Here is an 18578-nt window from a genome sequence, read left to right on the forward strand (position 1 = left end):
CAATTTGATGCATAATTTCACACTTTTACGAATTTCCCTACACCTTTTGCAGCAGCTTTAGTGTTGAGTGTGAAAAATCCATTTTTGCAACAATAGACCAATTGACAAAGGAATTTGCAGGGAATGTTTTAAACAGATTTATTGAGTTTGCAGCTTTGTTAAGACTAGTAAGGAGGAGAACATATCAAAAGTCCCCATTCCTAACTCATGTGCTAAGGGGATGAGGGTGGTTTAAAAGTTGCATTTTTCAACGTTTTGCTTCCACGCTCATATCTTGAGAACAATACGTTCAACCGACAAATATTAGATTTATGATGAACAAACTATATTTATTGAAATAATAGACCATGAAAATAGAATTCGTAATACAAATTTCGATGGTTACCGTATCAGATGTAATAACAAGTATCATCGCTCTTATTTCGCTTGCCTACCGCCAGTAGATCAGTGATCTACATGTGATGACGTCATAGTTTATTAGAGCTCCAGTTGTGGGGCCTGATGTATTAGTAGGTATTGCCAATACCTACTATTACTAAGTAGTAGTAGGTATTGGTATTTCTCATACTATACGGATCAAATGTGTCGTTATAGAACGGACGGCCTTTCAAGGCGCAGCGCAGACTATACGAGTCTCATTTTGCTTATATGGTCTGCCCCATAAGAGGCCGTGCGTTCTATAACTAACGAAAGCGCGACCGAAAGGATCTGATTGGCTCTCGTGGCATTCAGCTGTCATTTAATCACAGTTGAAATTTGACAGCCTTGTGGCTCCCGGCCCAATTTAATCATGTGGGCATTATTTAGATAAAAATTAATAATGCTCTATTGCTCTTGTGCAAGTGGTATACAATAACTCTTGTTTCTCAATTACGTATAATAAGATAATAACGCGTTCAAGATAACTAACCAACAAGAGTAGACAGCTTCTAAATTTTAAGAGGCATTCTTGCCTTTTAATGTTCATGAGCTTAAGTGAGATAGAAGTGGGGTCACTATATATTCGTGGGGTCAAGTTCAAATGTAAAAAAATGATAAACTCGTAAAGTTTTTCCAATTGTATTAAAAGTAAGTGACATTTAAGAAAAATATCTGGCTGACAATATTATTGAATGTTTTTAATTCAATCATTTGTAGACTTGACAAAATGTTAACATGCATCACTTAAAGCAGCAACTCCTGGAAGTATTTTACCTTCAAGCAACTCTAAGCTTGCTCCCCCACCAGTGCTAACATGGCTCACTTTATCCTCAGTATTCCATTTTGCTGTACATGTAGCCGTATCCCCTCCTCCTATAATTGTTGTGCTTCCCTTTTTAGTGGCCTCCACCACAGCATCCATCAGAGTTTTAGTTCCATTTGCAAAATTATCAAACTCGAAAACTCCAGCAGGCCCATTCCACACAATTGTTTTGGCTCTGGAAATGGGTTCTTTGAATAATTTGCAGGTTTCTGGTCCAATATCCAGTCCCATCCACCCATTTGGAATACCATCTTTAGCAGTTGTTGATCCTACAGTAGCATCTTCAGCAAACTTGTCAGCTGTTACAAAGTCAACTGGCAAATAAATTTTAATATCCTTTTTCTGTGCTTTAGTAATTAAATTCTTGACGATTTTAGCACCTTCAGCATCATAAAGAGAAGATCCAATATTCATTCCTTCCAATTCTTTTAGAAATGTGTAGGCCATGCCTCCACCTATTATCATTTCATTAACTTTATCAAGCAGGTTCTCAATCAAAAGAATTTTATCAGCAACTTTTGCACCCCCTAATATTGCAAGGAAAGGCCTCTCTGGGTTATCCAAAGCCTTTGAGAAGTAAGTAAGTTCTTTTTTCATTAGAAAGCCAGCAGCTCTCTGTTGATACCCTTCACCCATCATGGAGCTGTGAGCTCTGTGTGCCGTACCAAATGCATCATTCACATAAACATCACCAAGTTTAGCTAGAGATTCCCGGAATTTTCTGACATTGGAAGGATCAGCCTTGATCTTTACTCCTTTATCGTTCTTTACTGAGCCTTCTTCTTCAATGTGGAAGCGTAAATTCTCCAATAGAATTACTGATCCAGTTTTAGGATTAGCACATGCATCTTCAACTTCTTGTCCCACACAATCATCGAGAAATTTTATATCCTTATCTAGTAACTTCTTCAATTCTTCAGCAACTGGCCTCATAGTATACTGGGTGTTTTTTTGTCCATCTGGACGTCCTAGATGGGACATCAGCACAACAGACTTAGCGCCATTGTCAAGAGCGTATTTGATACTGTCCAAGGCGGCAACAATTCTTTGGGGGTTTGTAATATTTCCAGATTTTATGGGCACATTAAAATCCACTCGCATTAAAACTCTTTTCCCCTGTAAAATCAATGACTCGATTCCCAATTTATTTAGTGCCATTTCAAAGAAAATTTTTGGATGCTCTTAAAATTCAATAACTTATTGATTTTTAACCCTAATGAACAATGTTCAAAATTCGTACTTGAACTTCAAATTTGAAATTTGTTGATAAAAACGCTCATTCAGACCTACCCCTACCTACCAGTACGTGATAAACATTGTAATATTATCAATTGTTTGTATTAACCTCGAAATTTATTTTGAATCTAATCTTCACAACTGCAGACGCAGACAGCTGCAGTTACCACAGAGAACATACAGAAAGTAAACATTATAAGTAGATAAGCAATATTCATTTCACAGGTGATCAAGACGCCATCTTAAGTAATTAGATTTGCCGCCAATTTCAAATCACTCAGAATTATATGAGAACAAATTAAAGCAATTTGAATATTATATTTTTGAATTGAATTGAATTGAATTTATTGTTTCACAAAAAAAGACTTATAAGACTTATAAAACATATGTAAATGTACTAAATTTAAATAAAATCATATCTATGTTTAAACTATTTCACAAAATAATAGAAACTGTACTCACATGGACCTGTCGGTCTGTTCGTGAGTAAGAGTTCGCATAAGTATATTGAAATTCAATTTACACAGATAACTTATATATGATACAGAGAAGTAATATTACTAGTCTATTACAGATAGCTACCAATATTTAATAGTATTGAATAATACAATATCAAAACTATTTAAATAAAAGATAAAAATACTTATTTAATTTTAATATTCGAGCTCAACTATCAACATTCGCACGGGAAGGGAAACACACACACTACGCACACACATGAGTGAATAAATTCCAAGGCGTTACACATACATTGATTTGATCAATCTACCAAACTAATAGTCATTAAAAGATGCCAACCATTCATGTAGCACTTTATTGTATTTTAGTACAGTACAAGAACCAGGATGACTTATATGGGGGGGGGAGCATTCCGTAGAATCATATTAATTACATAAGAGACATTTCTGTCGCAAACAGCTCGCGAATTTCTCTCTAAATTGGGATGCAGAAGAAGTCCGCTTCTTGTCCTATGTTCTTGTTGTGCTGGAATATTTAAGTTCATTTTATTCTTGAACGCATACATTAAGACAAATTTAACATAAAGCTTCTTAATAGTTAGAACATTAAAATAAACAAATAAACGTTCGGAAGAATATGTTCTTTCCAGGCCCAGTCCGGCTTTGATAATAGCTTTCTGAGTCACTGAAAGTTCTGCAATCTTAGTATCACACGCACCTCCCCAGACAATAATTCCATATGTAAGGATTGACTGCACAAGTGCGTGATACACTGTCCTCAATTCCTTCGTGTTAAGAATGCCCTTCAGTTTTGAAAAAACAAAAATCAATTTCCGTAATTTTTTTTCAAGTAGAAAATGTGTGGATGCCAAGATAAATTATTATCAATGATTATACCCAGGTATTTGAACTCGTTGACCGATTCAATCACCTGGCAACCACAGTTATCATTACACACCTGACCACAAGAATGTAGTTTTAGCAGTAAATTATCCGGAGGGGCACGGTTTTTATGAAGGAATATTGGAAGAATTTTGGTCTTCTTCGCATTCATACTAAGAATGTTGTCGTCAAACCAATTTTTGAGTGTAATTAAGTCTCTGGATGCCTTCTCGTAGACTTCCATCCAGCTGTCTGCCTCAAAATAGACTGCAGTGTCATCAGCAAACAGTAGCATTCTACCCGATATATCAGATTTGATAATGTCATTGATGTATATAAGGAATAAGATTGGCCCAAGTGTGCTTCCTTGGACAACCCCAAAATCGATACTTCGCACCTCACTATTGACAGAACTTGTATTGTTATTATTTATATTATTGCTATTAATTTCATTGTTACCACTATTGTTACTATAACTGAATGGACTATTTATGTTTACTATTTGTTTGCGACCCGACAAGTAGCTTCCGATCCAATCATGAGAAGCGCCAATTATCCCAATATTTTTCAATTTATTAAGCAATATTGCGCGATCGATAGAATCGAAAGCCTTTGCCAGGTCAACAAACAGCAAAAGAATATATTTGTTATTATTAATGCCTTTTCTTAAGTAATCACTTAGTTGATAGAAGCAGTTGGAAGAGTTGCAGTCGTTCCTGAATCCAAGCTGGCAATCAGATAATAATTTGTTCATTTTTAAATATTGAGACAGTTGGTTTTTGTAGCATTATTCAATAACTTTTGAAAATACACTCAGTAAAGATATTGGACGGTAATTATTTTTATCTCCCTTATCACCTGACTTGTATAGAGGAATAACCTTAGCCAATTTGAAAATATTGGGGAAAATACCTGAATTGAAACTACAGTTAATAATATGACAAAGTGGAATAGTAATAAAATTTATGCCATTTTTCAACAAATAACCCGATACATCATCGCAGCCAGGAGCAGAACCTCCGCGCATTTCCGCCACACACTGTCTAACCTCCTGCTCTGACACTTCTCTTAAGATGAATTGCTGGACAGGAGGACAGACAGGGCGGACTGGAGTTCTAAGTCTCTGGTTTCTTTGCTTAATCTCATCAGCTAGCCTGGCTCCAACATTAGAAAAGTAAACGTTAAATTAATTTGCTATATCTACCGCAGACTTGGGATTGTTGTCGCTATTGTTACATTTTGTGTAATCATGAATAGGAAAAGAAGCAGTTTTGTTGCTAGACCCTGATATCTCGTTTATTGTTTTCCAAAAATTTTTGGGGTTATTTTTTGAATCTAATAGTTTCCTTTTGAAATATTCTTTTTTGTTTTTTTTAACAATTTACTCAACATACTGCGATACTCATTATATTGCTGAATGAGATTGGGGTTGAAGGGCTGACTTTTAATTAATCTGCTTAATCTATTTCTTTTTTCTATGGATCTGATAAGCCCATTTGTGATCCATGGCTTTAATTTTTTAAATTTATTACTATTATTACATCTATTTATAGTTGTAGAGCAGGTCTGATGGAGCAGAGCTATAAGCTCCATGAACTTCTCAGCACAAAAATTAGGATCCTGTGAAGAGATTACTTCATCCCATGACTGTTCGGCCAGAAGTTTAAAGAATTTTTCATTATCAATTTTCTTGAATTTGTTGTTTTGAATATGAGAGCTATTGTTATTTTTATTATGCTTTATGTTGATGCCTATTGCGTAGTGATCCGTGATATCGGACTTAAATACTGCTGGAAAAAGAGAATTAGTATCTGGGTGTCTAACAAATAAATGATCTATACATGAAAAAGAAAAAGGAGTTTCCCTAGTTGGAGAATCAATGCAGCAAGCAAAGCCGGCTTCATAAAGCACGTCAAGATACCTGTTGCTTAGGCTGCTAGTTTGTTCATTGAGAATATCACAGTTGATGTCACCGACTATTACCTCTATCTTATTATTATTATTATTATTATTATTATTATTATTATTATCATCATCAGTACGATTGTATCTTTCTTCCAATCCATCGATAAAACCGGCCATGTCAACATCATGACAGCGATAAACACAAAGTAAATTATAGCATTGGTTTTCTTTATCGCACTTCAAGTTTTGTACAATTTTATACATTACTATAGTTAGGTTCACGTTATAATGGCAGTGTTTGATTAGCAATGGTATTGCTATCCTTGTGTATCATTCAACAAAGCGTATAGTCTTATCTCTTTCTCGCTTTGGTCTGCAGCCAGATCGTCATTTAACAAAGTGGAATTAATAAATAATCATTAACAAAATATTTTATAAAAATTCAATAAAAATATAATTTCTTGCTTAATAAAATATTCATTTCTCGCTTTGCTCTGTTGCCAGATCAGCTTTTAACAAAGTAGAATTTTAATAAATAATTGACAAAATATTTCATATAATATTTTATAAAAATTCATTATAAATATTATTGAGAAATATAATTTCTTGCTTAATAAAATATAATTGATAATTTTAAACGAGAATGAACAGTTAATATTACATCAATAAACTAAGCGTGCTTAGTTTATTGATAATATTCGAGAGGGGTTTGCTATCATTTCAAGGATTGATGATTTTATTTATCAAAACTGAAACAAGTGTCCGCTATTTTGTCATTAATGTGTTTCTTTTTTATATTATGCTTCACTATTTTCTTTTCATTGTTGTTATTTGTATACAGCCTATATTATGAACAATTGCTCGACCGGCTTGAAGCTGGATGGTAGTCTTTTTTATTGTAATATTATTCTCTCCTTCTTTTCATCATCTTTTGTTTGTTTATAAATTAGAACTTTGAATGGAAATCAATAATGATAGTGTACCAATATTTATATCCTCAATTCCAGAGTATAATAAACTTTTTACTTTCCTTGCCCTATTACCATAGGTACTCCAATTTTTATACGTTTCAAGGTCCCCTGAGTCCAAAAAAGTGGTTTTTGGGTATTGGTCTGTGTGTGTGTATGAGTGTATGTGCGTCTGTGTACACGATATCTCATCTCCCAATTAACGGAATGACTTGAAATTTGGAACTCAAGGTCCTTACAATATAAGGATCCGACACGAACAAATTTCGATCTAATGCAATTCATGATGGCGGCTAAAATGGCGAAAATGTTGTCAAAAACAGGGTTTTTCGCAATTTTCTCGAAAACGGCTCCAACGATTTTGATCAAATTTATACCTAAAATAGTCATTGATAAGCTCTATCAACTGCCACAAGTCACATATCTGTAAAAATTCCAGGAGCTCCGCCCCATCTATGCAAACTTTTATTTTAGATTCCCAATTATCAGGCTTCAGATACAATTTGAAAAAAAATAATAAGTGGAAAAGATTAAGCATGAAAATTTCTACAATTTATGTTCAATAACATTTTCACCTCAAATTTAAAATAAGTTCGAAATTCGGGAAAATGTTATTATTTCAATTGCAAACTGTTGGCAACTGTTGATTCTATAAAATCATTCACTATGAAGAGATAGCAGATCTCGTGTGTCTCCATCGTTGTCCTGTCACCAGCTGGCTCAGATCTTTTCTATAAGTAGACTTGAGATGCGCGTGAACACTAGCGTCAGGTGATAAAATTAATTTTCATAACGGCAAGGAATGTTGTGTGAGTGCGCCACACCAGACACTGATAATCTTAGTTTTTCATATGAACATTTGTAGTACCTACAAGAATTTTGATGTATTAATTTGTACTTGAATCAAATGAAGAAAAAACCAGATGTTATTGTATTATCAAAGGCATGGATATAAGAACTGATTTCAATACGAACTTGTTTACTATTCCAGGTTACAAATCAAATTTCTCTTGTAATGACAACAGATGTGGTGGACTTGTAGTTTTTTACTAGTAGTTCTGTGAACAGTAGACTTCGCGCTCAGTAAGTTACATTGACCTGTTGTTATATTTTAGGAAAAATCCTAAATAAACATAGAGCTTTCTGTCCTATCGTACCGTGACATTTTGTCCCGGAATGTGAGTGTGAGCGCTGTTATCAGGTCTGGCTACAACTCTACAACGTTGATGGAAAGATACATTTTCATGATGTTCGATGTTTTTGAACGTGTAGTATTAAAGTCGGGTCGCCGGAGTTCCGTCTGCCCTGAAAACCGCCACTTACCAAAAAAGTGGTCAGTTTTTACGGACGCTGCCAAAGTGGAACAGTGAAAGACAAACTGGGTCTATTCCTATTGTACATCTATCATTTTTTGGCAGCACTGAAACTGTATTCCTCCTAGTTTGTAACATTAGAAAGGCTGAAAAGTAAATAGGCCTATTAAAAGTGTTTTATAGGAGTTATCACTAGTAGTTCTGTGAACAGTAGACCTCACGCAGTATTCTCATCCACAAGTACCTGATTGAAACTATAGACCTTATGGAAATACAGCAATAGACTGGCTTCTCCACACATCTGTGTAATCACTTGTCAGCTGATTATTGACGGAGCGAAGTGAGGTCTAAGATTCAAGTCGACGGTTTGGCATTTCTCTTAATGTTTGAATGTTTGTATGTTCATATGTTGCGCATTTACGGTGAAACGCGGTAATAGATTTTCATGAAATATGACAGGTATGTTCCTTTTAAATTGCGCGTCGACGTATATACAAGGTTTTTGGAAATTTTGCATTTCAAGGATAATATAAAAGGAAAAAGGAGCCTCCTTCATATGCCATTAGGGGTATTCACAATGTTGTTTTAGCCAGCTAAAGTGCTTTTTGATAGCTCTGGATTGTAAACGCCCCATCTAGAACCATCCGCTATTAGTTAACTGCAGTAGCAATCCAAGCGGATAATTTTTATAACTTGAAGTTAGTTTGAAAAAGTGAGATTATAAACATATGGCTGCCATTTTAAAAAAGATAGCTAGAGTTAGCGGACTCAAACCTGCGCCACAGTATACATACAGTATGGAAAATCGGCTAGTACTGTCCGTCAGGAATAGCATGAGCTCTGAGTTCAAGATGCGCAGTAGCCCGAGAGAGAATTTTAGTGGTGGGGGAAGCATTTGACTCAGTCACAACTTGACCTCCGTACGGTGCACATCGCTCCGGTTTGCATTATGCCTAATAGCATAAGCAGTAGGCGACAGTGAGCCTTTCCGTCTCAACAACAAGCTCCAGCCACCTCCCCTCTCTTAGTTTCGAGCGGCCTCCCTACTCTCACTCAATTATCTCTCCTCTCGCGCATCTCACAGTTCATGCTATTCCTGCCTACTAGTACCCTGGCGCAAAAATCCGCCATCTTGTTTGGAAGTTCCGCATTGTAATAGTATTGATGGGAGGTTCGGATCAATTGATTTCGTTCACTGCCGCGAGCCAATCAGAAGACCAGGATTGGAACTTTCTAAGGTCACGTGACGTGTCTAGTATTTGCGCCATGTAAAAGCATTGGTTGGATAGGCGTTTGATTGACAGTTTCCATTCTGTATAATAATTATATTCTGTGCCTGTGCTATCTGCTATCTCATCTGTTAAGTTTTTTCTAATGTACCACTTGTCACGTTATTTTTTATATTTAAATAACGATTAGCCTCCTGCTTGGCATCAGTCGGTAGAGCATGAAATATTTTAATATAATTATAAGAATTAGGTCGTGGTTTTTTAATAGGATACAGTCTCATAAAGATCTTTATAGGCCCAGATATGAGCTACCACAGCAATTCTGATAATTCATTAAAAAAAAAAAATATATATACTATATATATATATTATATATATATATATATATAATGGTACTTATCTATAGTATTGAGGAATAAAAATAAACACACACCATAAACAATTTGACATATATTAACAAATATTGCAAAAATAAATCAGATCCAAAAATATATAGAGTGATAAAAAATATATAATATAAAATAGAACAATAATCGAAATCAATAAATATCACAGGCCAAATACTATTCTCTAAATTTTATAGCACGAAACGTACCATGTGCTTTTATTTTATAATCATATGCATCCTTTTGCATGTAGCTGCGATATTAGCTTGCTGATACTTGTCGACTTGGACAATTCCATTAAAAATAGATTCCTTAAAATCAGCTTGATAATTGACAACCAATAATCCAAATATAATATATTAAATTCTATAGTATCTAATATTTCTTTGCAATGAATATATATTTTATCTCAGGGTGCAAGATTCGGCACCTGACGGAATAAATAGAGCAATTCATCTAGTGAATCAGAGCTACAACAAACTATCGCAAATTATATTGCAGAAATTAAGATCATATGAATATGTATTACTAGTCTAGATTTTATACTTCTTTGATTTATAGAACTTCTGATATGTATTGACTCGTTACTCTTCTAATAAAATACCTTTAATACTATATTTACTTGCGCAAGTATTTTTTACTGAATTCTTAATTTATGAGAAAACCCTTTCGACGAGCTAGCTTTGATTCTCATGTAATTTCGAAGCACTGAGGGCGCCCTATCACTATTTCAATATTTCTCACTCACTTGTCGAAATTTTCTTATGAGCTGCTGATGTCAATCCAACTCCTGGTGGTCCTGGATTATTGTAGCCAGAGTCGTCTCTTCCAAGGGGTTACTAAATTATTTAAAAAATGAAAATGACTTTTGCTTTATAAGAGCATCACAAAGTCTTATACGAAATTTAGTAATTCAATCTAATTTTAAATTTTTACAAGTTATAGCAAGGTATTACGCTCTATAATATTTAGGGACCTCTCATGGTGGCATTTGGCAGGCAGTGTTGGTTCTCCTTTCTCAATTTTACAATTCTCATTTCCGATTTCTAAATTTACATAAAATTTGAATATCCTAGTCCTCTGCCATTCAAGGTTCAAATAGACTGTACTAAAATATTAATTATTACTTATGTTGTATGTTTAATAATTTCTTTGCCTTCGGGCCATATCCAAAACATAGACTATACAACAATTTTATACAAATTCTATTTATTTGTAGAAATATATACATATTTTTGAATCGGCATACTATTGCCGCCTATCAATTGCCATTATGTGATTGGTGCATGCAAATTATTTCAGTATTCATGCGCCTGGTAACCTCCTATTTCGTGGATACATTTAATTATTTTTATTGGGTTTTTAAAATATGCTCTCTACATGCTAGTTAATTTTTTATATGTGATTATTTGTTTCATGCATCATAATAATTAGCCACGTGAGACCTTTTGTTCCTCAAATTGCATACCGTTTTGCCACAATAAATTTCTGTTAAGGTGTTTGGTCAGATTCAACGTTGCATGGCTTGGTCGATCATTAGGTCGCCGATCACTAAATGTTTATGCCTAACCTCAACCTTCAATATTTTATATAATATTATTTATTAGCAAAAAATTATCTCAATTCCTCTTAGGCTGTTGTACAGTTTAGCCAGGACAATCTGATATTATCTAATCTTTATGTTATCTCTTTGGCGATATTAGCCAGTTACTTTACTCAGACCTATAAATATTTCAGCTAGGGATTTTTATTTATCTATCCAAATTTCAATATGTTACACACTATAGCATTGAGTTAACACAGACTTAGCAAATAGCTGGAGATAGCGAATAGCTCGACTTAGCCAGCCAACTCCAACATTGTGAATACCCCTAATATTAGAGTAAAAATCTGGTGAGGCGCACTCACACAACTTTCCTTGCCATTATGAAAATTGATCACCTGACGCTAGTGTTCCCGCGCATCTCAAGTCTACTATTCAAAGATTTGAGTCAGCTGGTGACAGGGCAATAACGCTGGAGACACACATGAGGTCTGCTATCTCTTCATAGTGAATGATTTAATAGAATCAACACTAATTTGCAATTGAATAATCACTTTTCTCAAATTTAAAGCTTATTTTCAATTTTAGGTGAAAATGTTACTGAACATTAATTGTAGAGATTTTCATGCTCAATCTACTCCACTTGATTTTTTTCGTTTCAACTGTATCTGAAGCCTGATAATTGGGAATCTATCTGCAATGATGGGGCGAAGCTCCTGAAATTTTTACAGATATGGGACTTGTGGCAGTTGATAGAGCTTATCGATGACTATTTTAGGTATGAATTTGATCAAAATCGTTGGAGCCGTTTTCGAGAAAATTGCAAAACCCTGTTTTTGACATCATTTTCGCCATTTTAGCCGCCATTTGAATTGCATCAGATCGAAATTGTTCGTGTCGGATACTTATATCGTAAGGACCTCAAGTTCCAAATTTCAAGTCATTCCGTTAATTGGGAGATGAGATATCGTGTACACAGACGCACATACTCATACACACACACACACACACACACACACACACACAGACCAATACCCAAAAACCACTTTTTGGACTCAGGGGACCCGTGAAACATATAGAAATTTAGAAATTGGGGACCTTAATTTTTTTCGGAAAGCAATACTTCCTTACCTATGGTAATAGGGCAAGGAAAGTAAAAACCAGACTATGGAATTTTTCATCATAAATCAGCTGACAGTGATTACACAGATGTGTGGAGAAGCCAGTCTATTGCTGTATTTCCATAAGGTCTATAGTTTCAATCAGGTACTTGTGGATGAGAATGCTGCGTGAGGTCTACTGTTCACAGAACTACTATTGATTAATAATTTATTCTATAGTCTGATTTTTACTCTAATATTGGCATATGAAGGAGGCTCCTTTCTCCTTTTATATTATCCTTCAAATGCCAAATTTCCAAAAACCTTGTATATAAGTCGACATGCAATTAAAAAAGGAACATACCTGTCAAATTTCATGAAAATCTATTACCGCGTTTCGCCGTAAATGCGCAACATATAAACATTCAAACATTAGAAGAAATGCCAAACCGTCGACTTGAATCTTAGACCTCACTTCACTTGGTCAATAATGAAAGCCTCAAGTGTATGTTAGACAGCAATTTTATTGAGGGGGCGGACAGTATTTTTCTAAATTGTGTCAACAGAATCTTTGTTTTTTCATTAATTGGAATTTATAGATGGCATACTGGAGGTAATATAAGGTCTTTTTTAGATTCTTTTGGTAGGTTTTTGAGCAATGTAGAGCAGGAGATGTTCATTTGCATTGGAGATTTTAATATCAATATAAATTCCGATGATTCTCATGTTGACAAATACTTTGAAATATTGGCACTGAATGGCTTAGATTCCTTATTCAATCTGGATACTAGAGTAACAAATACTAGCTCATCAAGTATAGATCACATACTATTTAGAGGTAGGCCCTTGTGTAATGTTTTAGCAGCTGTGGTTGATGCAGGATTGACTGACCACAGAGCGGTTTGTGCTGCCATTCCTTGTAAGAGGATTATCCATAATAAAAGAATCACCTATACCTCTAAGATAGATTATGTTATGCTGAATGGTTTACTTAAGATTGGAAATTGGAACTCGGTAATCAGTTGTGTAGATGTGGATGCTGCATACTCAACCTTTGAAAATATTTTGCAATCTCATATACAATCTTTAAGTACAATTAATGAAGCAGTGAGGAGGTCGGTAAACCATCGTTCCAGGGCGCTGAAACCTTGGATAACAGATGGCCTAATTCAAGCTATTGAAACAAGAAACAAACTTTTCAAAATAATGAGAGGGGACCAAGGCTTTTGATACTATTGATCACAGTATTTTACTAAAAAAAACTGAATTGGCAGGTATAAAGGGTATAACCTTGAATTGGTTTCAGTCTTATCTTTCAGGGCGGAGTCAGTTTGTATGTGTCAATGATGCCTCAAGCTCAGTAAGATCTATTTGTACTGGTGTCCCTCAAGGCTCTGTCTTGGGGCCCATTTTATTCTTAATATTCATAAATGATTTGTATTATGGACCCTTCAAAGGAGCTATAACAGCTTTTGCAGATGACACCGCTCTCAATATTATGGTGCAGACAATGTAAGAAATCTGCATGTCAGTATGCAATCAGACCTCAACTTATTATCTCTTTGGTTTTCTTTTAATAAATTGAAACTTAATGCAGATAAAACAACCTTCATTAACCTTTCGCTCTCTGATCCATTTTACTTTGATACCCTGCTAAATACCACAATATTAACTGTTCAAATCAAGCTAATTGCGTTTGCTGTGAAATATTACAGTCCAACAAAGTGAAATATTTGGGTGTGTTGATGGAGAGTGATCTTCTGTGGAAGGAACATATTCGGACATTAAAGAGTAGTTTAAAATTGCTTCTTCACAGGTTTTATCATATAAAAAAATTATTTCCCAATTCTTTACTCAAAAACATATATTTCTCTTTAGCTCACTCCAGAATTTCTTATGGTAAAACATGTTGGGGTTGCACCTACATCACCCACTTGAAACCTCTAATCACTCTACAGCAATCCTTGCTTCGATTCTTCCAAGAACCTCCTGCTGAGCGTACTGACCTGTTCAGAGGTCTAAACATCTTAAGTCTCTGATCTTTATTTATTTACAGGGTTCTGTTACAATTTTTTTGGGCCAGTGGCAATCAAGGCAATACAATGGATTTTGCTGGGCAAGGGCCATTGACTCGTGCAGCTGGACAAATAAGGATTCCAAGTGTAAAAACTCAGTCATACAGACTTTGGTCTTTGCATTCTGGCGTCAAGCTCCTTTAGTTTGTAAGTTGTCCGCTCTGACGCTAGTTGTTTGTTAATGTTAGTTGTAGTTCACACACTTTGTCTACTTCTTTTTTGTAGATTTTAAGATGTGATTTTCTGATGTATTTTATTCATTTCATTGTTCTAGTATTTTATATTGCAGTTTTCGTCATATTCTGAAATTATTCAAGCCATTTTGCATTGGTTCTGTGTCATTTTTATTTCCTTTTCTCCAACTCCCATAGTTGGCTTGGATTCATGGACACTTCCGTTCCTGTCTACACACAAGAAAGTTGCCTATTCAAGGCTTCTCTTTCATTTCTTCAAATATTGTGAGAATTTGGGATTGACCTAAGGGTCCTCAATTCGATAAATCGGAATGGACTCACCGATTTTTTTAAGCATTCGTCCCCGGACAGCAATCCTCCGGTAGAGCATTAGTCTTCTGTCCGCCAGCCTTCTTTCACACGCGTATTCACTAAACCGTTTATTCACTTCGATTATCCGCACACTTTTACGATTGCAAGTCCCAAGAAGTCGAGGAGAAGAGTGACGAAAACACAGGCCGAGCTCCTTCTCAGTTGCCGGGAGAGAGTCCTGTTACTCTGGAAGATAACGCCACAGAATAGATACAGAATGGAAACTTGTAATCAATCTCCTATCTAACCAATGCTTTTTAGATGACCCTAATACTAAACACGTCACGTGACCTTGGGAAGTTCTAATCCTGGTCTTCTGATTGGCTCGTAGCAGTTAACGAGATCAATTGATCCGGATTATTGGAGTGATCCGAACCTACCATCAATACTATTACAATGCGGCGCTTCCTAACAAGATGGCGGAGTTTAGCGTCAGCGTACTAGCCAAGTTTCCGTACTGTATGTATACTGTGATAACGCTGTAAGTCAATATTTCCCCAAAGTTATGGGGTAAGCACCCTCAGTGGCGGATCTAGAATTTTATTTTGGGGGGGGGCTGAACAGGGGAAAATTTTGTGAAAGGGCTTACATTTAATGGAGTTAATTGTTGAAGTTTTATGGAGTAAAAACGTGTGTTTCACAGTAAAAGTTTTCAGGATGTTTTGTTTATTTATTTAATAATGAAATACATTAAAGTTTGCCATATACCAGCTTCAAACTAATTATATTTGTATAAAATTTACAATTCTTACAAAAAAAAAAATTTAGGCGTTTTGGGGGGGGCTTGAGCCGAAAGCCCCCCCCGTAGATCCGCCACTGCACCCTCAATTGCAAAAGAGAGAACTCTCAATGTAAGAGGACTAGATAATGAACATGGAGGTATAGGGATAATTTGAAGAACACCTTTCTGAGAGAGAGTATATAATAATAATAATTAAAAATATAACTTGCATACATTGATGCTATAATAAGGTATTGAAATGAACTTTTATTATATTAAAGCTGCATGAATCGAAGTAATAGCTGGCTGTGTGCCGTGCTATGAATTTGAAAAGTTAATTGGAATTTGGAATTTAGAATTTAGAAGCACACACAAATAACTACTTAATAAAAGGGATGCTTGATAAACAACCTAGCGCTAGAGAACGGGAATCCAGAAAAGACAAGAGAGACAACGAAATAGAGAGAAGATATCAAACTATATTGTCACCTTTACAGTTAAATTCAACAATAATAAAACAAGAAGGAAGTAACATCATGAAACCGAAAATAAAATTACTAAATTTAGAAAGTTATCTCGAAATAGATAATTCGGTAATAACCTACTCTGTATGCTCTACATTGAAAACGTTTTAGATTGAATCATAAGAAGCTTAAAGGACTCTAATTTCAAAAGAAGTATGAAAATTATCATAGACATGTCTCAGAAGTTAATCATAAATAACAATAAATATTTTAAGAAAAGATCCACATAAAATTCTTAGAGCATCAAATTTAGAACACCTTGGAAACTTTAAAAACACTATCAAAATATTTCAAATATTAATGATGTCCAATAATAACTATTCTGTATCTTTATATCATGAAGCTGCAAAGACAAACATTCCTCAAGTATCACATCATGGAATACTACCTTGGAAAAACTATTCAAAAAATATATGTCATCAAAACAAATTTAGAAAAGGTTAGGGTCCTTGAAACTTCATTTGATCCTTTACAACTTTAAGATGAGAATTATTTTAAAACATTAATTTATCAATAAGGGAACCTTAAACATTTTGTATACTAATTCAACTTTAGTAGCTTAGTAGATTGAAATATAAATTTAAAGAAAACTGAAATTCCCAGCTGGATCCTTACAGAGAAAACATGGCCTCACATTTCAATGTAAAGATTCAACCGAAAATCTATTACTCAAACCAAAATTAATAAAATTAGTAATCTATTCATTCCCAATAATATCTCAAAATTACGATTTAACAAAAGTCTAATTCCGCATGTTTTACACCTTCCCCTTTTTGAAAGTCTATAATTATTAAAACCCATTCTGTCACATCCGGAGTTCCTGGGACGTTCGTTTAATTTGGAAAAAAGTTGTTACCTCATAGCTGTTTCTTCAAATTGAATCTAGGCTCGGTGATCGAGCTCTACACATCCAGATGGACAGGAGACAGCATACTCCAAGCTTCTAGGATGGCCATCGATTCAGAGGCGTCTCAGCGGCTTAAAGACACACGTTCATGAACCCATAAATTGATGGATTCGTACGTTGATCCCATTCTTTGATGTTCCTGTACTTACACCGCTGTTAGAATAAAAAAAATAAACTAGGATAATACAAATTAACTCAACTTCAGTTATATAATAAAATCAACCTACTTTAGCTTATATAAAACTCAAATTAATAATTATTACTTTAAAACACAAATAGACATTACCTACTTTAATATCTTGATTTAATAGAAAATAAATTATTTGTAACTAGGGTCATGCCCTATACACAAAGCGATGAGTACATAGTATTCCATAATAGGCCTACATAATTCACCAGTTGATTGAACAACTTTTTATAACAAGGTCTTTCAAGTATAGTTGTTTAATATCAAAAAGGTTCTCTTGAAAAATTATATGATATTTAGGTGATTTCTCCCTAATCAAAATCATTGAAATGATGACAAATAAAGATGATAAAATTACTAATAGAATTAATCATAAAATACAGTCTCTGAAAATCTCACAAATTGATAGGTCTATTTTTATAAATATAATAGCTTTCTCTTCAGAAATAATACTGGCCAAAAATATCTTAATTTCTTTCTAATAGGTACTCTATATTTCTACAAAACATATACCGTTCATTTTTCTTCCAACATTTATCAGTTTGAATATAAAAATACCATCTTCCATTCAAATCGAAAGGACCATTCTCAATTACATTAATTACATTACAATAAATAGTTTGATGGAAGCTTTCATCGATAATTATTTCCTCAATTATATTATAAATCTATGACGTACCTTTAGTAGCGGTTATAGGAGGAAAATCTCCATTGTGAGGTGACAATTTGATACTCTCTCTCTTCTTAATTAAATAAGCAACTACTGAGGCAAAGAAAACTAAAAATGCTGCTGGAACAAAAGGTTCCAGAGTCAAACACTAAAAAGCCTAAAGCTGGCATGGAAGCCATGATTAACACAAAATATTGATCAGACTACATTTAGTACTGCTTATGACAGAGGACAGACGCTGAGTGAATGCACTTCGCTTTTCTCGTCTTGCTGTGGACAGCTGTGTGATCGTCCATACTAGATAGGCCTAACCATCGTTGACTGTGATTGGGAGTTACTATTTTCTAGAAAAATTTCCACCAATAGAAAGGAATGTTACAACTACAATTTAAGATACATTCTCCTACCAAGTGACAGCTATTTTCCTTAACAGCTTAAAATTCCTTGCCTTATAAGGCGTGACCAGACGATGCTCCAGGAAAATTGTTGATCTTCTCAGTACCACAACTTCTAACACACACACCTATAGAGTCAACACTACACAACGCAGAAAAGAGCGCTAGCAGACTATGAAGGGTGAAACGCCTTAGTCGTCCCGGCTATGCTAAACGGTTAAAATTATTTATCAAATCATTCATGTTTAACATAAAAATGTACTGTTCCGTGAAAAAATTATGTAGAAGTAG

General features: G+C 34.7%; 1 protein-coding gene across 1 annotated transcript; it reads right to left on the reverse strand.

Moving 5' to 3' along the window:
• Positions 1–1057: 1057 nt before the first annotated feature.
• LOC120348821 (probable phosphoglycerate kinase) lies at positions 1058–4430 on the reverse strand. The gene has a single exon (XM_039422249.1). It carries the CDS (start codon positions 2399–2401, stop codon positions 1151–1153), a length of 1251 nt encoding a protein of 416 aa, XP_039278183.1. The 5' UTR covers positions 2402–4430; the 3' UTR covers positions 1058–1150.
• Between the last annotated feature and the right edge of the window lie 14148 nt (positions 4431–18578).

Source organism: Nilaparvata lugens, chromosome 2 (genome assembly GCF_014356525.2).
Source record: "Nilaparvata lugens isolate BPH chromosome 2, ASM1435652v1, whole genome shotgun sequence".
Taxonomy (NCBI): Eukaryota; Metazoa; Arthropoda; class Insecta; order Hemiptera; family Delphacidae; genus Nilaparvata; species Nilaparvata lugens.